The sequence below is a fragment of the Ursus americanus genome, chromosome 3 (assembly GCF_024610735.1).
Source record: "Ursus americanus isolate L20-20 chromosome 3, mUrsAme1.1.p, whole genome shotgun sequence".
In the NCBI taxonomy this organism is placed as follows: Eukaryota; Metazoa; Chordata; class Mammalia; order Carnivora; family Ursidae; genus Ursus; species Ursus americanus.
This window is the reverse complement of record NC_142129.1, coordinates 60,821,252-60,844,658: the sequence shown is the minus strand read 5'-3', so window position 1 is coordinate 60,844,658 and position 23,407 is coordinate 60,821,252. Positions and strand designations below refer to the sequence as shown.

At 35.9% G+C, this 23,407-nt stretch overlaps 1 protein-coding gene across 8 annotated transcripts in view; it reads right to left on the bottom strand.

The window, feature by feature from the left end:
• The window catches only part of THSD7A (thrombospondin type 1 domain containing 7A), a 773,396-nt gene that overhangs the window by 415,731 nt on the left and 334,258 nt on the right, over nucleotides 1-23,407 (bottom strand). For 3 of the 8 annotated variants that reach the window (XM_087861026.1, XM_087861027.1, XM_087861028.1), the window contains exon 1: nucleotides 8,906-9,656. The exons of 3 other annotated variants lie outside the window; for them this stretch is intronic. In XM_087861026.1, the coding sequence (XP_087717152.1) occupies nucleotides 8,906-9,074 (169 nt within the window). In that variant the 5' untranslated portion in view covers nucleotides 9,075-9,656. Of the gene's footprint in view, nucleotides 1-8,905; nucleotides 9,657-23,407 lie in introns of those variants that run through there. 2 more of the 8 variants (XM_045793139.2, XM_087861025.1) reach the window with 1 other exon arrangement.

Here is a 23,407-nt window from a genome sequence, read left to right as displayed (position 1 = left end):
AAATGCATAATTAGTAAGTGGAAGGAAAGTCTTTATACTACATGGTTCCAACTACATGGCATTCCAAAAAAAAAGCACAAGTATAGAGACGTAAGAAGGTAAAAAGATGAGTGGTTACCAGAGATTTGGGAGGAGAGAGGGATGGGTTGAGGGATGAATAGGTAAAGCACAGAGGACTTTTAGGGCAGTGAAACTACTCTGTATAATACTATAATGGTGGATTCACGTATTAGTGGATATATGTCTTTATGTATTTGTCCAAAACCATAGAATGTATAAAAGTAGTTGAACTCTAACATAAACTATGAAATTTAAGTAATAATAATAATGTCAATACTGGCTCATCGATGGTACACATGTACCACACTGATGCAAGATGTCAATACTAGGGAGAAATACTAGGGGGGAAGAATGAGAGGTATATGGCAACTCTGTACTTTCTGCTTAATTTTTTTTTAAGATTTTATTTATTTATTTGACAGAGAGAGAGAGACAGCCAGCGAGAGAGGAAACACAGGTAGGGGGAGTGGGAGAGGAAGAAGCAGGCTCATAGGGGAGGAGCCTGATGTGGGGCTCGATCCCATAACGCCGGGATCACGCCCTGAGCCGAAGGCAGACGCTTAACGACGGAGCCACCCAGGGGCCCCTCTGCTTAATTTTTTGTAAATCTACAACTGTTCAAAAAATAAAGCCTATTAAAAATGATTTTTAAATGAATAATTTTTAAAGGATGATTTGCCTGATTTCACCTTTCTTCCCTTGTTGTGTTGCTCTCTCTTATAATGTCTTACATTCTCCCCAAGTCTTTACAGTCACGCATACCTTCTTCTGAATTTAAAAACATCACTAAGTTCTATGCAGGCGCTCTCTCTCTGACGGCTCCTGGGACATAGAGACCCCCTTCAACATTACCCAATTACATGGTCATTTGAAAATTATTGTCTCTATAAAGAACAACATATGTGTTGGTTTTTTTTTTACCCATATCTCCTATATAAAGAACAACATATGTGTTGTTTTTTCTTTTACCCGTATTTCCTTATTTCATTTATTTTCTCATAGCATAACTTTGATACAGTAAAAATGATACCCTAGAGATTATGATTTCACCTGGTAACTATGCAAAATATCAATTAGCTCAATAGTGCTTCTGGAAGTTGAAAGGACATCCTTTTGGTTAGGTCCAGTTATATATCAGAAGCAGTAGATGGATTACTTTCTAGTATCACTCTTTTCAGTACTGCCATGTTTCCTCTACTCTTTCCCAACATATTTTTAATTGTTCTATCACTTCCCCTAAATACTGTTTTTCTTATTGCTTGGGTACCCTAGGATTAAAAGCAAATACCTTTATTTTTCATCATTTCAATGCATTCTAAAGTGTCAAGTATAAAGTGCTGATGAAAAAATTTTTTTTTAAATTTCTACCTCATGACTCATTCTCACCTCTAACTCACATTCTATAATGTTCTTGTGATATATTTTCCAGATGCCACTTCCCTGGTGTTTCTTTCATTAAGGACCATTCTAATGTGCCTTTATATGAATTCCAAGGCTCTCTTGAAATTCCAAGAGAGCCTGTTCTATATATTCATCAGACAGAGACTTTTGCTATCTTTTTCCCAGAGACATCTCACTGTCCAGTGTCATCAATCTGACTTACATGAGAGGTCAAGAGGCTTCACTTCCTTAGAAAAGGAACCCAGGCACACCACACACCCCCAATAATCTAGTCAGAATGTCAGCATCTCATCCCACTGCCATCAGGCCAGTTTTTTTATATTGTAGTCATAGGTCAGAAAGAGTCTGGGTATGTACTGCTGGATAGCACTCAATCTCAGCCCTAATTTGGGCTTCTAGTATTTTGCAAACCAGGTTGTTATCTATAATTTGCATAACGAGTGACCTAGGTTACCACAGTCTGTTAAGATATTACAGCTTCATAAAACCACCTGAGCATTTCATTTTTTGATGCAAATAATCAATATGCTCTTAATGAATTTTGAACACTGTGTTATGTATGCTAAGAAAGAAGGGTAGGAAAACAAGATATAAACACTAATTTTTAAAAACATATTTAAATGATCATCTAACATGTAAAATTAAAAATTGCATAAAAACAATTCTGTGAAACATTTAATTTGTAAGGCACTGATGACAATTTCAAGAACCTGAAATTTCCAATTCTTGAGCAATCCCTTGAAATACAGCACAAAACTAAATATGAAAAATTTTAATTACATAATTCACCCTGAATTTGCTGCTCAAAATATTTTTGTGGTCTTTGGTCCATGGTGTCTACATTTAACCATCAAACTAATAAGAAAGACGAGCCTGTTGTAAAACAACTTGTCTTCCAAGACTTGTTTTGTTTTTCGTGGTGCCCCTTGGTTGGAGAAGACAGATAAATGTGTTGAATCTATAAAATTCCTGCTTCTTATGTCATTTTTAGGGGAAGAAAAAATAAAGAGTGGGAAGAGAACATTTTCTGAATATCTACTATGTTTAGGGCACTGTACTAGAAACTTTCTATTTACTACCTGTTAAAATTTTGCAAATGGCCTCTCACTTCAGAAATTCTGTCACCATTCTAAGGTGACAAAACAAAATCAGAGTTTAAGAAACTTGACCAGTCAGGTGGAGGTGGATTTAAACAATGGTTTCTGATCCCAAAGTCTGTGTTTTTTCCCCTTCCCCAGTGCTGCCTCCCTTATAATTTGTTGGAATATCTAGCACTGTAACTAGATCAATTCATAATTTCTAGTGTATTTACCAGGAAAAAAAAAATGCTTTCAAGAAAGTTAATGCACATTACTGGAGTTGCTCCAGGTCATTACACTTAACTAGCCATTGTATTATACAACAGAATTATAGCAATACTAAAAACTGCCATTCACTGAAGTTCTCATATATATCAAACACTCCACCAGAACATTACATATGCAACCATATTTAATCAAACCTCAGAAAACCTCTATATAATACATATTTTTATCCATATTAGAGATGAAAGAAAAAGATTCAGGGAGATGAAATAATTTGATAATATGGATAAAATACAGTATTGTGATCCATGTTACTTGGACTGACACTGATGCCCATAATCTGTCCACCCTGCTCCATCCTTATCTTCCATTTAATAAGCAAACTGTGTCACATTCCAAATTAAGCACAAGTGAAATACAAAACTCTTTTATTAGGATAACTGTGTAAAGGACACAGTGATTGTTGTTAAAAGTATTGCCTTGCATTGGATGAATTTAGTTCAAAAGTGTTTAATGTGAAAATCAATTTCCTTGAGAGAAAAAACTCACCCATAAATACCCTAATCACCTGAATTTTTGGATTCACCTATTTTTTGGATTTTAATGTAATTTCATTGTTATAAAAATTAACTCAATTTGGGACTATACCAAAATTAAAATCTTGTGCACAGTGAAGAAAATCATCAGCAAAATGAAAAGCCAACCTTTGAATGGGAGAAGATATTTTCAAATGATATATCTGATAAGAGGTTAATAATCAAAATATATACAAAACTTATGTAATGATACCAAAAAAACACAAAAACTTGATTAAAAAGGGCAGAGGATCTGAATAAACATTTTTCCAAAGAAGACATACCAAGATGGCAAACAGACACATGAAAAGGTGCTTGAAATCACCAATCATCAAGGAAATGCAAATCAAAACTATAATGAGACAGCACTTTATACCTGCATGGCGAGAACCAAAAAGACAAGAATAATGAGTACCGGTGAGAATGTGGAGAAAAAGGAACCCTCATGCACTGTTGGTGGAAACGTAAGTTGGTGTAGCCACAGTGGAAAACAGTATAGAGATTCTTCAAAAAATAAAAAATAGAACTACCAAATGATCCAGCAATCCCACTACTGGGTATTTACCCAAGGAACACAAAAACACAAATCAGAAAGATATACGCACCCCTCTGTTTACTGCAGCATTATTTACAATAGCCAAAATATGGAAGCAACTCAAGTGTCTATGAATAAAGAAGGTGTGTGTGTGTATGTGTAGATAGACACACATAATGGAATATTAGTGAGCCATAAAAAAGGATGAGATCTTGCCATTTGTCAAAACATGGATGGACCTAGAGGGTAATATACTAAGTGAAATAAGTCAGAGAAAGACAAATGCCATATGATTTCCCTTATATGTGAAACCTAAGAAAAACAAATGAATTAAAAACAGAAAGCAGAAACAGACCCATAAATACACAGAACAAAGTAATGGTTGCTAGAGGGGAGGGAGTAAATGGATAGACAAAATGGTGACGGAGAGTGGGAGATAAAGGCTTCCAGTTATGGAATGAACAAATCACAATAATATAAAGTACAGCACAGGAAATATAGTCAATGGTATTGTAATGGCATTGTATGGTACGGAGGGTAGCTACACTTGTGGTGAGCATAGCCTAATGTATAAATCTCTCAAATCTTTGTATTATACACCTGAACCTAACTTAACACTGTACATCAATTATACAGCAATTAAAAAATAATAAATTCAATTATTTCATTAAGACCTTTCTGAAATATATGTGACAGAAGTTGATAGAAGTTAGAGGTATTCACTATTTTCTGTCCTACTCATGTTAAGTCAATCACATTTTATTCAATGCATTGATACTCTTAATTTAGAATTTCTAGGTAAATATTAGCCATAATTATTATTGAAAAAATTCCATATTCTAGAATATTAAAGAATGAAAAACTAACACTTATCAGTAATTATCTTCCAATAATAAGTGCTTTAATAAGTGTATATGAAATCTGTTTTTCAACTATTCACACAAAGACAAGCTATCCTTCATATAAAAGTGACAACAAAGTATTAAAACTTTTAATCTTTGTATTTTAATAAATATTTTTAACACCTTCTATTCTGGGGTTTTCACTATTAAAAAACAGCACAGTGGTGATTTAAACGCCTCTGGGTTATTTGACTTTATCAATATTATACTTTTTCCATTATCTTGTTTATTATTCAAATAAGTTTATATCTCTATCACTCCAGTTAAAACATCCTTTCTCAACACACTGTTAGGTATCTTACCAATTCCCCCTTTCATGTGATCATTTCTGAAATATTTCATAATTCCTTTCCAGTCTTTCAGAAATGTTTTACACTTTTTGCCACCATCCCCTTCATAAGATATCTTTCATTTAGCACGTATTGTCATTTTCCTTGGACCTTTTCTGTCCACACTTTCTCTGACTCTTCCCCGGGTCTCTCCTGACAGTGGCCCTTTAAATCTCAATATTCTCTGTGAAGTATCCTCGCCCCTCTTTTCAGCATTTCTCTTCTTTAAATGATCCCTCCAACTACCATGCTCTGAAATATCATACATTTATTGAAATCCAAGCCTACGCTTTCAGCCTCTCTCTCCTAAACTACCCATTTAATCACTAGTTTTCCCCTTAGATTTATTCATCTGAATGGATTACTACATCAAGTTTAGTATAGCTAATTAAATTGATATTCTTCTTCTCTAACCCCAGGAAACCTGTTCTTCCTTCTTTCACATTCCTGGTCTCAAGTAACTGGGTATAGATATGACGGAGATTTTCAAAGGATGAGTTCCTCCTCTCCATGGCACAGAGGTCCCTACACTCTAAAGCTAAGATAAGACTTCTGCAGTGTAACCTCCAGCCCTCCTCTACTCACTCTTCACTTCTGTGGTCCTAGTTTTATTCCCCTTTGCCTGTCAGTCCCTCTTCTTACTGAATCCCAGCTTCTTCACTCATCTCTCTCCATTATGGGCAAAGAGTATGTCAATCCTCTGCACAAAGCTTCCCAGTTTCCACTTGCTTAGAGGTTAAGCTCCAGACCCTTTATCAAAGTTTGAAGGTTCTCTTACAATCTTCCCCAACCCATCAAACTGGCATTATATCCATTCATTCCCACCAAAGATCCTAGACCTGAGTTGCAGTACTTTCAAGACCTAAGAATGTTGTTGTGTCTTTCATTTTTATTTTCTTTCTTCTTTCTGCTTGAAATGGACCTCCATGCCTCCCAGAGAAAAAAATTCAGCTCTCATCCTTCAAAATCCCAATCAACATTTACTCCTCTTTAAAACTCTCCACAGCCCCCTTTATCAGCTACACAACATCCCTACTGTCACAGTGTTTTGTTCATGAGTATGGTACACCAGGTTGTAATTGTTGTATATTTATAGTATTGTTCAATTGTGAATTTCTTGAAGGAAGGGATGACAATAGCCTAGTCAGACTCTACCTCACTGACTCCATGTAACTCACAGTGAGTCCTCAGTAACTCATATAATACATAAACTTTCATATTCTATATATTATATATCACATATCATGTATTATAGACCTTATTATGTACATATATATTACATGTATAATTACATTAATAAACTAGGTATATATATGCATATATGTATTTATGGTATAGGTATGTCCTTATGTGTATTTATGGTGTAGGTGTGAGAAGATGTATACATATACACCAAACATGTTAAGGCTGAGAAGGCCCTTAGATATCATCTTTTCTAATCAATGAATATTACAAACTCAGAAACCAAGAACCCAAGTCATTAAATGACTTTGCCAATGCTCTGCACCTTGTCAGTGATAGACACACTGTTAGAGTTCCTGTCCTAGTTCCTTATCCTTTTATTACATCCCTGTAATTCAATGATCTGACCAATAATGTGACTCCCTATAATCTGCTATACCAAGACCAAGCATATTCTATTGGAATAGACATCCTGAACAGTCTCACCTCATTTTCTCTCCCAATTCTCTTCGTGACTCTTTATTTTCCTCAAGTGATACACACTTTTGATTCTTTCATCTCTACATTTTCATTTCCAGTATATCCCTCCCCTTTAAATATTCCTGTGTTCTTATAACAACTCTCAATTTCTTTATACAAATAGTAAAGCCTCCTTTCTGCCTGGAAAAAAAATGAAGAGGTCTTATTTTCCTCCCCAGCTTAATTCATTTTTTTCCATCAAACTGAGGACGATTACCAAAGGGATGTCATTATCATCCTCATCATGCTAGCTTGTATTTGCACACGCACTTAACTTTGAAATTTACAGATTACTTTTTCATAACTCATTCAATCTTCATAACACTATGAATGGTCAGAAGAAGGTATCATCACATTTATATGCAGCTGAGAAAACTAGGGGTCAAAAGTTAAGTGAACTGCCAACGTCCCTATAGCTAGCAAGAGCTGGAACTGGCACTGGAACCAAGGTCTCCATATCCTTGCTCCTGAGACTTTTCCATTATTTTAAACGGTTTATTGGCTTGTGTTCCCACCATGACATTTATGTTGACATATATTGGCACCTCAGATGCTGCACAGTGAATGTTGCCTACACTCTTCTTCGATCTGAATTACTGCTTGGCTTTTCTTACTTTAATAGCACAAATTTCAACGAGGCAAGTACTATTTTGCCCAACCCTTACCTGAGAAGCTCTTACCAAGCATCCAAATAATACCATTTAATGCCAAATTATAGTTTGATTACTGTTTGTTGTTATGACTGAGTCTTTGAAAAGTAAAATCATGGGTTTAGCTAAATTAGAGGAGGTCTTCAACTCTCTGTTTCAAGTTGAAATAAATTAATATGATTTCATCTGCATCCACTAATCAACTAATATTTAAACTTCCAGTGTTAACAAGAATGTCTAATGCTAACATCCAAGTGGCTTTTCTAAAAGCGTGTGTGATATTTCTTGCAACATTTGGAGACAAATTAGGTACTTTGGCTTGTAATAAATTTCTGTTCAATCTGCTAAGTTGCTGGATAGATGCAACTTCTTTAAAATTTCAGAATAGCGGTGTAATTGTAGAGTAAACTAACCGGTCTGCAGCAGGGGGCTACAGACAGTTGAAGCCAGGAAAGAGACCCACTCTGTAACTTGTTTGCAATCCCATGACAAATACACCTTTTCCCTCCCTTCTATCACAGCCTTCTCTTAATGTTCAGGCATTGCCAAGAAACTCTTAATTGAGCCCTACCTCTAAGCAATAGGAATAATGCTTCTCACTTCATTCTTATAAACATGCCAAGTTTCAGGTCTGCTGAAGAACTCTCCACGTCCTTTAGAGGGGGGAAAAAGAGCCACTAGGGAAAGGGGAGTAATTCCTCACTTGGTATTGTTTTCCTGCCTGTCACTGTCCCACCAGGACCTCGAGTCAGCACTTTGCCTGGAGGTTCTGAGGCACAATTAGTTACTGCTTTTGTTAGTTGGCTGAAAACAAAGCAGAAGAATTCTCAAGGCAGGAAAAGTTTAAATCTAAACATCCTTAAAATTGTGCACTTTAAAAATCGCGCAATTCACTACTTAAGAATTGGTCATCACACCCTCTGCGCGAGATCACTGGAGCCCCATTTGCCTTTAACTGTTAGGACTACCCTCGCTTGGCTTGTTTCCACGTGTCCCACATATCACAAAGCTATACTTAAATTCAACTCTATGCCCACATATATCATGGCATTGAGCAAACTGCCTAAAGACAGAATAAAGAGCGGCTCGAAGCTGTTTACCTGTTCTTTGCTGGAAATATATTTAAGAAACTCCTAGTAGAATGAAAATCCAGAGGTTAAAAACGCACTTCATTATGAAAGTGCGGTGTTGGTTGTCCTCATTAACTACAGAGCTGCGAGAGAAATATCATTCCAGTGACTCACTAATGCCTCTTAGTTGTTAGGTTTTTCTCTCCTAATAGCATCGGACATGACCTAATTTGCTTCCTAGTAATCACAGTTTTTACCTTAAGATCCCAGGACACCCGGGCTTTCAAGAAGCGCAGGGGTCCCTCCTGAAGCCCAGCAGTTTTGTAATATGGACCCAGACGCGAAGATGAGAAGAAGGGAGAACTCTGTCCCACTTACCAGTCTTCCACAGATACAGGGTGGGTGCCTCAGCCTCGCCCTGAGCCGCAGCCCAGCAGGCTCCCGGGCGCAGCAGCAGCAGGAGCAGCGGCAGCAGCTGCAGGACACCCCGGCGCGGGCCGGCAGCGCCCGGGCTCCGGGACGCAGAGCGCCTCGCTGGCAGCTCCATGCCGCCCGCTGCCGCTCCAGCGTCCGAATCCGGAACGCGGTTGGCAGGGAATTTTTCTTTGCCCTCACACCGTCTTCCCAAAGAGTACAGAAAGCAAAGCTCTTTCCTGCTATTGTTCGTTTCAGATGAAAAGGAGGGAAAGCGCGTTTAACACCAGGGAACAATAGCGTCCGCGGTGGCCGTGGCTGCAGCCGCCACCGCCGCTGGCGGGGATGCTGCTGCGGCTGCCATTCCGCGCAGAGTGGCAGGTCCTAGTGGAGAGGGAGGCAGCCGTCCGCAGGGGGCCCCAGCTGACTGAGCAGGTCCTTGAGGTCTGGGAGGCAGCGCAACCCCGTCGTCGCCAGCTGGAGAGAGAGGAGGGGGGTGTGAGCCGAAAAGAAGAGAGAGGGGGCTGGAGGCAGGAGGCGGTGAGAGCGCCAGGGCAAGAAATGAAGGAGCGAAGGGGAGAGGGGACACCCCGATCCAACACGCCCGCCCAAAGAACTCCCTTGCACATGGTGCGATGAAATATGTTTGGAAGGATACACCAATAAAAAGAATCATCACCCGACAGGCTTCAGCATGACAAATAACAGGCATTGAAATTCATCGTCATCCAAGGAGTCAAACGCTGGATCTAGTGGCATGCTATTCTTAGTGTGTATTTACACAAAGCATCAGTGTTTATAATGTATTTTTAAGCGGTGGCTTCTGAATTACTTGACGTGGGGAGCAGTATTTATGATCAGATGTGAAAAACAGAGTGAAAGAGCAGAGTTGTTTACTTGCTGTTGAAATGCATTTGAACACTTTCGTAAACATTGTGTTTCTTTTTGACTTAATCTGTCCTCAATAGAAATATGAACAGTACTGACTTACTGTGACAAATCGAAGTACACTGTCTTTTAAGGGCTTTAAAATTGAAATAGTATTTAATTAGCATTCACAATGCTAATCTAGTTACGTGGATAAAATTTTACAAAAACTAATCATAAAATTTTATTTCAAATATGCAGTAATAAAAGTGCTATCCCTTTATCTACTTCTGTCAAAAAATATGCTACCTTTAAGTATCCCCACAGTTGTGAAAAAATCAAAGGGAAAATGGGGTTTCCATTATTTGGGTATCTCCAAATTAGTACATTCTTTACTTAAAAATCCTGGACACTAATTTCTCTGAACTCTTACTGTAGAAAAATGCCTTTCACAATCTAAATTACCTAATGTTTTGGGGTCTTTTGTTCTTTGTGCTTTTACTTTCTTAAACCATATACAATAAAGGAATGTGTGAGAAATCAGATAATGCTTTGCCCTTGCTCTTTCTCTCTTTTCCTTCAATAACTTTTTATTAATTCATTTTCTATTAAGCTAAAATAATAAGGCATTTAGCCAATTAAAAAGTCAGCAAACAGAAAGCCAAAGAAAACTATCCACATCCGGTCAGCAATACTTGGCCAAATAAAATTTAAAAAGCAGGAAAACTACTCTTTATGACTTTACTCCAACAACACAGCCAACTCAAGAGTTTAAAATGAGGAAACTACCGTTTCTGAAAGAGGAAACCTTCCATAAAGCTCTCCCGGGACGCCTGCCGTTTTGCAGATCATTCCAGATGCAGCCCTTCTGCATGCATTAGATTAAAAGCAGGTTTGATCAAATAATTCCCAGGTCCTGCCTGTTTAAGTATTCTGACATCAGAGGAAATTAGCAATGTTTAAGGTTGCAAATTCGGTCTTTGTTTACTTTCCACTCTGTTAGGCCTCTAAGAGGGAATTAAAAGCTCAGAGAGTCCTAGCTCTGTGAGTCTGTGATTAGGAGAGATAAACTAGTGTGGATTACTATTCTTTCACTGGTTTAAAATAAATAAATAAATGAATGAATAAACCAGGCTACAATCAAAAGATTATAGATTGATAAGGAATACAAAGAAAGCCTGATCCTAACAAATGTATGGTTCCCTAAAGGAGCATTTCTTTCAACAGTTACACCAAAGAAGAACACAGAACCTGCTATGGTTTCCTCAGTGCTGTCCTCTTAGGGCAAACTCTGCAGATCACTCTGCAATGGCACTGCTTTCCTATCCTGGTTTATTTATTTCTCAGCTACTGTTAGGGCCTTTCAGGTGTACCCTGAAATCCTCCAACTCCAGTGGAAGGAAGATTTCAAGCTGGAAGTACTGTGTTCATAACAGCCCAATTTAAGCTTTCTTAGGGAGTCCCAAACCAATTCACCAAGTAGAAACTCATTATATAACTGAAAACAGAGAATCTAAAGAGTCAAGTTAGTACATTTTAATGTGCAGGGTAATTAGCCCTTCAAGAAGCCATCAGATGCTATACTTAATAGCTTACTGTCAAAAGAAAATTTAAGAGCCTGATGTTTACATTTATCCATGATGGTATAATAATTACTCATCTGGTCAAGAGTTTAAATGTTATAGCTACAAGTTCAAGTATTATACATTAAGAGCCAGGAATCACTTCTAAGTCAAAAATTTACTGCCATTTAAAATACACAACTAGGGTGAATAATCTGCAGCGGTGTTTGAAAATAGCGAACAGTTTGTTTCCTCCTTTAATTTCAATTTATAAAAGGCTTAAGGGTCACACACACACACACACACACACACACGGCTGATCAGTTAGTAGTAAAGACATCTCTGGACAAGCTTACAGAAACTGAGTCATGCAAGCATTTGTCTCCACAACTGCCACATATCTGTTCTATAACAATGCCATTATTGCACTTGAGGACAAAAATATATGGGTCTCTAAGGAGACAGATGTGAAATATATATTCAGATACATGTTCCTTTGTGAGAGCTATCGTGTCCAGTTGGATAAATCCTACCAATAAAACTGATGGACGGCAAGACATAGCAAGACATAACAATCTTTGTTTTCTAGAATATGATATAAATAATACACAAATGTTTAATGACATGATGTCAAAATTTAGTCATGAGAAGTCTCAGGGATGCAGATTAAATTGACCATCTGTACAGCCTGCCATGAAGGAAATCGTTCATCATTTTTCACGAAGAATTGTTCAAGTATTAATGAGCCAGGGCTACAAAAGTTTTCCAAACCAATGGATGAAAAATGAAAAGCATATTTTTTTAATGCTTAGAAATGAGACAATTCTGAACCTATCACCCCTCAGGTGGTGTCCTTTCATCTGTCTTTATTATTTCTGTTGTCATTTCCAAACTCCAGATAGTGAGGATGTGTACCTATCTACACACGTAAATGAAGCTATAGACACAAAACTGCTCACCGATCAAGTGTTACAGGAAACTATCTAAGAATGTCCATTCTGAAATAAAAACTTTAAATAATTTTTTCTACATAAACGCATCTTGCCATATTTAAAAAAAAAAAAAAAATCACCCAAAAGAATTCTGTCTGTGTGGCCTCTAGGTGTCATACTTGACCAAGATTTGGGGTAGACAAAATTTATTTTGGGCTTCTTTCAATTCCCTCTGCCACACCCACCAAAGTATTAAAAGATAAAACATTTCACTTTTTATCTTTGTAATAAGGAGTCACAGATTTTGCTTTCTTCCCCAATTCTGACTCTAACATTCACCTTTTATTTTCTTTCCAATTCCTTTTCTTTATAAGCTCGTTGGTTTCACTTGTTGGTTGGTTTATTAGTTTGCTGGTTTGTGTGGTGAGGGGAGGACAGATTCTAAATTTCAGATAGTTTTACAGAAAGAAAATCAGTCTCATAGTTTCTCCATTTTACTCAAAACTAAACCTGTTTGGAAACCATATGGATATGCCAAATAGTGAGACCCCTTGTTTTGAGTATCAGGTGAAAACGTACAATATTTTGGCTCACATCCTTCTTGGGATCCTATCCTAGGCCGTGTGTGAGCATCAACAGTCATGGACGCAAGGTAGTATCCAAATTGCTAAAAAAAAAAATTTCACTAGTGACTTAAGAGGATGTTTCTATAGAGAACACCATGGCCAATACAAGGATTCAGGCATTTGAAAAGTACAGAGGAACAACATATTTAAGGCAATATAATTGACTAGTTATCACCAGTTGTGCTGCTGTCCTACAGATAATTAAAAGGTACAGGCCTTTAACAAACTATTGAAAACTAAATATGAAGGTCAAGACTCCTTAAAGAGAGACCCCTGTCTCCTGCTGCAGTAGAGTAGAAAAAAAGCCGAAGATCAAACTGGAAATGTAACAGTTAAGAGCTGACAACTGCAGAGATGATTGATTGATAAACTCAGGCAAGTCTGTTATGCTGAGATTAGGGTTCTGTTTGGGAACACCTGGAACCTGATACGTGAGATAACTATGTCTGGGTGGATGTCTCAAAGTCTTTGTCTCCAGACTCCTCTGAGTTTCCAAAGCCTTCCCAGGTGACCTCTCCCTGTGAAAAGCTAGCACACCCTCTTCCTTGCAAGACTTCCTTGTTCCTTGTTCCACCCCCTCTTCTAGTCTGGAGGCTGGTAACTCACCAGGGTTAAGTTGCTGCATTAAATCAGCATAGGACATGCTGGGCCTGTTAAGATTATAAAAGAAGCTACAAGACTTAGCTAGGATGTACTGGTAAGAGCCAGAAGAATATTCATGGGGATAGACTTTGAGAGTGTCTGATGAGAGGCCAGAACTTAAGACAGGATAAGAGTGAGTTTATTAACTTACGGGACACTCCAAGGAGACAGAATTGAACACCCTGCCAAGAACTGAGAGGGCAGTGCAGGATTCTTCCTAGAATCCTGGAAGATCACTGATGGAAACTGGAACACCTGAAGTATCAAGGCAGACAGGGAAGGAAGGGATGTGCTGGGATAAAGACATCATGGAAGGACAAGGAAGACCCAAGAATGGATTATGCTCCTCCAAGGGGACATGCAGAGGGCACACTAATCACCAAAAACATCAAGAATGTGTTGGTGAGAGGGACAACAGCATCATAAAATTCCATGGTGGGTCTTCACATGCCACCAGAGGAGAGGAAGCCACAAAGGTTTAAATCCCTGATCTGCTGGAGTTAGTGTCTGTACATGGTTATGAAGTAAGGTTCTAAATTTCATATTTTACACATTGATATCCAATTGTCCCACTACGATTTAAAGGATTATTTTTCTTACTGAATTGTGTCAAGGCTTTTTAGCAAAAATCATTTGACCATAAATGAAAAGATTTCTGACCCCCTGATGTGCTTATCTTTATGCTCACACGACATTATCTTGATAATTATAGCTTATACTAAGTTTTGAAATTTAATAATCTTACGACCACCAACTTTTCTTTCTCAAAAACGTTTTGCCTATTCACAGTTCTTTGCATACCCACGCTTATTTTAGGATCAACCTCTCAATTTCTACAAATTGCCTGCTGAGAATTAGACAGACATTGCAATGGTCTATAGATGAATTTGAGGTGAACTGTCATATTAATGATACTGTCTTCCAATTCATGAACATGGAACATCTCTTCGTTTACTTAGCTCTTCATAAATTATTTTCAAGAGTATTTTATACTTTTCAGGACACACACTGCACTTATTTTGCTAAACTAAGACCCGAGTTTTACTGTTTTTGATGTACTCGTGAACAGAATTATTTTCTGAACTTTGTTTCAGATTGTTTATTGCCAAGATATAGAAGTCAAGTTGATTTTTACATAGTGATTTTATACCCTACAATCTGGCTTAACTCATCTCTAACTTCTAATAAATATTTTCTAAATTTCAAATTTTTCAATATATAAATTAACTGCAGATAAACACAATTGTTATTACAATGTTATTATAATTATTATCTTGCCTATTATCTGGGCTAAGACTTCCAGCACAATGTTAAATACAAGTGGAGAGAGCTGGTATCCTGGCTTTGTAACTGATCTTAGAAAGAAAATATGCAGTCTTTCACTATGAAGTATGATGTGAGCTGTAGATTTTTTCAAAGATGTCATTTCCATGCCTAGATTGAGAAATCTACGTTAATTCTCAGATCGTTGAAAGTTTTTTTTTTTTAATCATGAATGGGTGTCAGAATTTCCTGAATGATTTTTCTGCATGCTCTGTTTTATAAATCTTTAAATGATCAATATAGTGTATTAACTGATTTTCTCATGTTAAATCAACCTTGCATTCTCAGAATAAATCAACACTTAGTCAGGGTATAAATCCTTTATGTTACTGAATTTGATTTTCACATTCAGTTTAGGTTTCTCCAGCTACTCATTAGGAACCTTGATCTTGAGGTTTTTTTGCTGTTGCTCTGACTTGTGATGCTAGCCAGCTTTGGTATCAGGGTGGTACACACGTCAGAGAATAAGCTGGGAAGTGTTCCCTCCTCTTCTATTTTCAAAGTTTGTGAAGGACTATATGACTTCTCCTTGAAATACTTAGTATTCACTACTGACACCAGCTGGGCCTGGACATTTCCTTTATGAAAAAAATATTTCATTACAGTTTCAATTTCTTTACTTGTAATAGATCTCCCCAGATTTTCAGTTTCTTCTTCCCTAAATTTTGCTTACTTGTATTCTAGGAATTTATTCATGTTATCCAAGTTGTTAAAATCAATGGCAAAAGTTTGTTCATAATATTAAATTAAAATCCTTTAAATTTATATAGAACTGGTAGTGATTTCTTCTCTTTCATCCCTGACTTTGGGAATTCATGTCTATTTTCTTTTTTCTTGGTCTAGCTAAAGGTCTTTAAAAAAAAAAATTAACTTTCCACTGAACACACTTGTTTTTCTTTTTAATTTTCTCTATTGATTTTGTGTTTTAATTCATTGATTTACACTCTAATTTTATAATTTCCTTTCTTTTGCTTGCTTTAGGTTTAATTGCTCTTTTTTCCTCATTTCTTAAGGTAGAAACTTAGGTCACTGAGCCCTTGGGTTACTTAGGTACTTACACAGGGTATTTCCTTACTTAAGTTACTGAGGCCTTTCATACTTTTTGATATAAGACATAAAGCCAAAAATTTCCTCCTAAGCATTGCTTATCTACATTACATATATTTTGATATGTTGTGTTTTATTTGCATTCAGTTCAAATATATTCTTAATTTCCCTTATGATTTACTCCTTGATCTAGGAATTATTTCCAAACACACTATGTAATTACCATGTATCTGAAGGTTTTCCAGATCTATTTATGGAAGTCTATTTTTAGTAAGATCTACTTTGCAGGATTTCTACATTTTGTTTCATTTGTTGTTTTGGTTTGTTTGCTTTACCTTTGTTCAGCCTTGTCTTATGATTCAGCTTATGGTTTATATTGAAGAATGTTTCACCAGCACTTAAGAAGAAAATGTATCCTTCAGACGTTGGGAGTTTTCTATAAAGTTCAAGTTGATTGATAGCACTGTTTAAATTTCTATATCCCGGCTGCCTTTCTGTGTAGTTGTTTTATCAATTATTGAGAGTGGATTATTGTTATCTCCAGATACTACTGCTGAATTGTCTATTTTTCCTTTTAGTTTGGTCAGATTTTATGTCATATATTCAAGAGCTCTGTTGCTAGGTGTGCATATATACACTGATTGTTATGTGTTCCTTACAAATTAACCCTTCTATCATTAGGACATATCCTTCTTTGTTTTTTCACCAATTTTTCCTATTGTGAAGCTTATTTATTTTTTAACAACATAGCTACTTTAGCTCCCTTATTGTTGTTTGTATGGCAAATATTTTTTCTATCCTTTAGCTTTCAATTTTTGTATTTGAATTGAGGGTGTATCCCTTATAGACAGCATGTAAGCTGAGTTTGTTTTCAGTCTAGTCCAATAAATGTTTGCCTTTGGATTGAGGTTTTTAGTTTATTCACATCTAATGTAATTACTCAAATGGTTATATTTACATTGTAATTTTGCTATTATTTTTAATTTTTTAATAACAGCTTTGAACCATAATTTACATACCATATAAGGTGTCCATTTAGAGTGTACAATGCACAGATTTATCCACACAGTTTTAGTGTTATCACCACCATGTAGTTTTAGAACATTTTCATTAAGCCAAAAAGAAATCTCAAGCCCATTGTCAGTTACTCCCACTCCTCCCTTCCCCAGACTCTGGCAACCACTAACTTTATCTATGGGTTGATCTAGTCTGGACATTTCACATAAATGAAACCAAAATACATGGCCTTTTGTGAATGGTTTTTTCACTTAGCATAAGTTTTCAAGGTTCATTCATGGTATATCATGAATCAGTATTTCACTGTATTTCATGGTTGAATAACATTTTCTGTGGATATACTACATTTTCTCGATCCTTGAATCAGCTGAAGGACATTTGAGTTGTTTCCACGTTTTGGCTATCAAAAATAGTCCTGCTATGAATAGTTTGTACGTCTTATCACTCTTTGTACCTCTGCTCCTCCTTTATGCCTTCTTTTGTGTTTTTTTAGAATCCTATTTAACCCCTCTGGATTTTTTTAAATAATTTTTTAATTTAATGGTTACTACTCTAAGACTACAATATCTATTTCAGCTTTTTACCACCTATTTCAGAATTATTCCCATAAAATATAGAATTTTCCAGTATGTATTTTTTCCTCCTATGTGATCTATATATGTTATAAATGCAAGAGAACAGTGTTATAAATCCTGTATAAAATTTTATATATTTTAGAGGTAAGAAAATATAAATATGTTTATAGACTCTTATATTTAATTATATGCTTACCATTTCTTTATGTGATTTGAGTTATTGTTTAGTTTCATTTTTTTCATACTGATGAACTTCCATTAGTTTTCTTGTAAGGCAGGTCTATTAAGCAATCTTCTCAGACTTTATCTGTTAACATCTTTATTTCATCTTCATTTTTGAAGGGTGGTTTTGTCAGATAAGGATTTCTTGGTTTATATTTTTGTTTTCTTTCAACTCTTTGAAGATGGCATTGCAATGTTTTCTGGAAACCATTATTCCTGATGAAAAGTCAGCTAATGACTTTGTTGTGGTTTCTTCGTATTTGAGGAATCTCCTTTCTCTGATGCTTTATATTTTCTTATTATAGTTGATATGGATCTTCTATTCTACTCAGGGTTTGTTGAATTCCCTAAGCACTTAATGTTTCTCATATTTGGGAAGTTTCTGAGCACTATTTCTTCAATATGTTTTTCTGTTCCCTTCTCATTTTCCTTCTAGAACTTCCATGACCAATTTTTTGGCATGCTTGATTTTGTTCACAGGTCTTTAAAGGATTTGCTCATTTAATTTTTTTTTTTTCAGATTCATCAGATTAGATAATATCTACTGATCTCTGTTCAAGTTTAGTGATTCAACTGTTCTACCTTCCAGGGTCTTAGACTACTTCCATCTTTTGACTCAGTGTCTCAATCTGCAGCCTACATGATTGCCTCTGAAGGGAAGGGAAAGGCAAGAGAGTTCTAAAGTACTATGAGATGTTTACATTACTGCTCTCTACATACCATTAGTCAAAATTACACCATACAGCCACAATCTAATTGCAAGGGAAGCTGGTAAATATGTCTCCCTGTATGACCAAGATGAAGAAAACGGAACAGATTTAATAAGTACAAAGCAATATATCTGCCATATTCCTACATGCCAATATCAGGCAGTTGTGTCACCCAAAAGCCTTGTGATTTTTTTGTTGTCTGCCTACGTAAGTACCCTGTCTACATATTTTCAGGTCAAATTGTTGGGCACATAGGTGGGCAAGAGTGGATTAATAATCACTGAAATGCAAAAATTGGAGTCTGTTCTCTAGAGAGCTGGCAGTGATTAAGTTGGCATTGGTAGACCTCTCTTTGGTCTAATCAAATAAGAAAAATAAATTCACATTGGAGGCAGGCTGGGGGTGATTACTCCATAATGCATTGAATAGAAAAGATCTCTGCTTCATTCCCAAACCCTACAAAACAATCAGTAGCAGAATTTAAAATGTATAAATGCATAAGGCCAAATAGGAGAGAAAAAAAGTTTTGTCTTTGATAAAAGAGGAGGACAGATAGTAGATCCCTATGTTGTACTACCCCTTCAGCTTTGTATTTGCACACATTTTTGTAACAGATTATCAGACTTCACAGTCCCCCAGACATGATTCACATAAACTGCAATGCGAATGGCTCTCTCTGGGCTCCACAACACGACAGACTTTCTTTACCTCGCACTCAGAATAGGAAATATTTCTAACCTTTCCTGATAAACATTTTTTGCTTTACTCTGATAAATATAAGGTATCAGTTTCCTCCATGTAGCGGAGTTATTTTTAAAGTTTTCTTCTCACTGAATTTTTCACTTTTTTCTAAATTTTTTTAAGTTATCGCTACACCCATCATGGGGGCTCAAACTCACAAACCCAAGATCAAGGGTGGTAAGCTCTACCGACTAAGCAAGCCAGGCATCCCTCTCAATTTTTTTTTGACACCACTCATTTTGTATTACCTCTTCTCCTTTTGTATTTGGCCTTATTTATACATTTTAAGTTCTAGTATTGACGTTTTTGTATGGTTTGGGGATGAGGCAGAAAAAACTTGTAAGTTCCTCCCTCATCTTTAATTGGGAGTCATTATTTTATTCTCTATTTTTCTCTTATATATTTTCTAGTCAACTATTAAAACAAAACCTTAATATTTAATATTAATATTTAATTGACTCATGTTCATTACCTTTACAAGTTAAATGTCATTTAAAACTTTCACATCAGATGACATAGATGGCGAAGATACTATTTCATGGCAAAAGAAAAAAATAACACAAAGGTTTAACAACTTTCACATGTAGTTAGTGTTAGGGGTGAAAGTAGTAGGATGCCATGATTTCTCTATATACTGTGTTGTCTGGATGAGAGACAGCTTTCTAAAAATTAGTGATTCAGTAGAGACTATCTGCACTGAAAAATGTAAAAACACAAACATTTGTCTAATTCGAATTTATTCAGAGTACTATAAGGTTCATAACAGATGCATGACAAGTATTTGTGACAAGAGGGAAATCATTTCAATAAATAATTCACATGCCTAAAATTTAAAAAAGAACTGTTTTCCTTGTTTTAGTAATCAGAAAGGAGGAGTAACAACTGTGCCTAAGTGTTCCAGGACTGGAAACGCAGAATGAATTCAAGAACAATACTCTTCCTAAGAATGAATGAATCTTGGCACACAGGAGCACCACTAACAAATTAAAAAAATGAAGCATGTCTTTGAGATAAAATTTAATTTACTACATAATAGTTATGATTCTTTTAGAAGAATTAATATTTTTTAGTTTTGATATTGATATTTTAAGTGGATATGTCTTTCTTTGCTAAGAAAGTGGCCTTGCTTTATACTTCTGCTGAGTAGGTGGTGAAAAGAGACCAGCTGTTCAACACATCTTGGCATTTGTAAGTATAGATGCATTCATTTTTATAGACTAAGATATGCTTATATCTCACACCATGCATTATAATGCAATAAAAAACTATATTTATGCTGAATTCATTTGGCAATGAAAATCAAGCTCAGTGTAAGATGAAGATATGACACTCTGAGGAAAAAAAAAGCAAATGTCACTAAATTAGCTCCATCCATTGTACTACCCTGTGGTGACAGCAGACGTCACTACCAATTTTCTCAAGCTGCTGGTACACGTCTGTAACTGAAAACAGTATAAAAAGCTTTCTAATTAATTGCTACTGGCAGATCTGCTACTTCCAAAAGTTTTTCCCCTGAGATACAGATGCTAACCTGTCTCAGCATATGACAATTGCATCCTTTTATAATTTACAAAGAAAATATTTTTCTTTTATTTGCTAATTGACGGCACAGAGAATGTTGCAATAGGTCCCAGATGATAAAGAGTATTATTTTTTAATTATTCTCTTTTCTAACTTGAATAATGGGTCGAGAGCTGTCAAGTTTTGCTTGAACAATAGCTCACCATCCAATTTTACTCAACTAAAGAGAGATAAACATAAGCAGTTAAGCTGGGATATGAATAAAAGCAGTTCTTCAAAACTCTATCAGCAAGTAAGACTATGGAAGCCACAACGTATTTCATTTACCAAATTGCTGTGAACCCTCAACATAAGAGAGCTGGGATTGTGGCAAAATGCCTTTATAAACACAGGTGTACCTAAATGAAAAGTGATAGAAACAACATTTTGCGGCTCTTTGAATATTCTGAAAGTCTTACATTTTGAGTTCAAATTCAAAATAGGGATATAACACTGACTTCAGAGCAATACCATCAAAATTGTACACAGCCACATATCTAGATCTAAGCTCTTCCAGCGCCTGCTGAGTCATGACCCAGATTTGGTCACAGAAAAGTTTACAGTACCCACTTATCTTTACCACAATTCTTATATAATCTCTGATATATCTCCCAAATTAAGGAAAATTAACCCATTCATTCAACAAAAAAATGGGACAAAATTTACTGAGTGCCTACCATGTGACAAGTACTATGTTGAGCTCTGGAAATACCAGTGCTTATACATCATGCATCACTGAGCCTTCCTGTACTCATGACACTGAGCTTGGACCTGTACATGCTGGTCAAACTGCCATGTTCCTTGACTCTAGAGCAACATAGTATATATGATGGGCATTATGTAAACAAAAATGAAATGTAGTATGGAGGGAAAAAAACACAAAATCAAGGGGAAAAAATAACCCATTAATATACTAATAGCCAGGACATTGTATTGGCATATAAATAACTAACAGTGGGTATTATCCTCAATCGATACTTTGCAGAGTAAACTGCTCCACACAGGCAGCCCCCACAGTGTGTAATGAGCAGAAACTTCATGCTCTCTGTGTTGCCACTGCTGATGTTTGAGTCCTGCTGTTCTCACATTCTGGGCTGCTGAGATGACTGCACTTTCTTGGCAGCTGAAAGGAAAGCTTGCTCTGGTTTCTCCCATAACAAGCAAAGGACAAAACCCATAATCCATCTTAATATCACCCCATCTGAATTGAAAGGTAGCGTTGTCATTGTTGGGGGACCGGAAACATCACTGACAATGGCTAATGTGGAAAAAAAAAAAAAACAGAAACAAAAAAACACCAAAACAAAGAATAAAAAAATATTAACTCAATGGGCTTAAACCACAAGAGATTTCTCTGTAGTGAAATGGAGCACAGACCCAGACTCAATCATATTTCACTAGCTCATTATGCAATTATACGGGCTTATAATGGTTTAGTGTTCTTAGAAAAAAATAGGTTCACAGATAAAGACAGAGTAAGTAGAGATTTTTAAATGGGTAATGTGTTGCTGATATAAGCACAGATGGTATTTATTTTAATGAACAGCAGCACTAATATATTTCATTATTTCAGAACATACAAGTACAGAGGAACACCAGTGCTAGTCTACTTTTCATAAAATTTTCTTAATATATTCTCATAAAATTCCAACAATTGTAAGTTTATCTCTGACATAACATGGATTATTTCCTTGGTATTCCATGAAATTAAAAATCTCCTGCATTAGGTTGCTTCATGTTGGACTGTTAGCCAATGTATTCCTCAGTCATTAAAAAGAAAAGTCTTAAGCCTCATGATAAATAAACCTAATGCTTACCTCTAAGCAACAAAGTAATTAAAATTAATAGTAAACATTTGCTTTACAGCATGTTTTTCCTCTCTAAATTATGATTTTTGCAACATTTCTTTAAATGGTTTTCACTTTTATTGCACTGCAAAAGTGGAATCATATTCTTTGTATGCACTTCATTATCTCATTTGATTGGGTTTTAATTCCTGCAACATACAGCAAAGGTTGATGTGCCTTTTGCAATTTGAAACAGTGGATGCATGCTGAGAATAATTAGCTTCACTAAGGCAGAACAAATGATTTCTTTGCAAAACACCAAATCTGTGTTTCAACAAAGATAATTGCAGAATACCCAAGTTATCTGGGGTCTTCCAGTATAGTGGTTACTTTGAGTTTAATTAACATTTTTCTAATCTTAATTCCCTAATAACTATAGTGAACCAGAGATTATCATAAAGAATGTTGCTTTTGAAATCTGGAGGTGGGCAGACTTCCTGTTTTGAATTGGTTCATTTGATTTGTCAGTTTCCATTAAAATATTTCTTGTATGTTGATTTTTTTATCAAGTATTACTTGTTTCTAATAATAATTTAAGAAAAATAATTTTATTGTTGGCTGTCGCTACCAGAATGGCACTGGATTATTCTTCCTGCCCTGTTCACACTGAAATTTTGAAGATCTTTTATTAATCTGATAGAGGAATATTTGTAAGAAGCCAGATTAAATTTTTCCACATTTTTAAAACTGAGATATTATGAATATGGTAATTAAATCCCACCAATTTGTACTAAAGAAAAGTCACTTAATGATAGCAAAAGACTAATTTTTTTTTTATAATTAAGGGGTTAATCT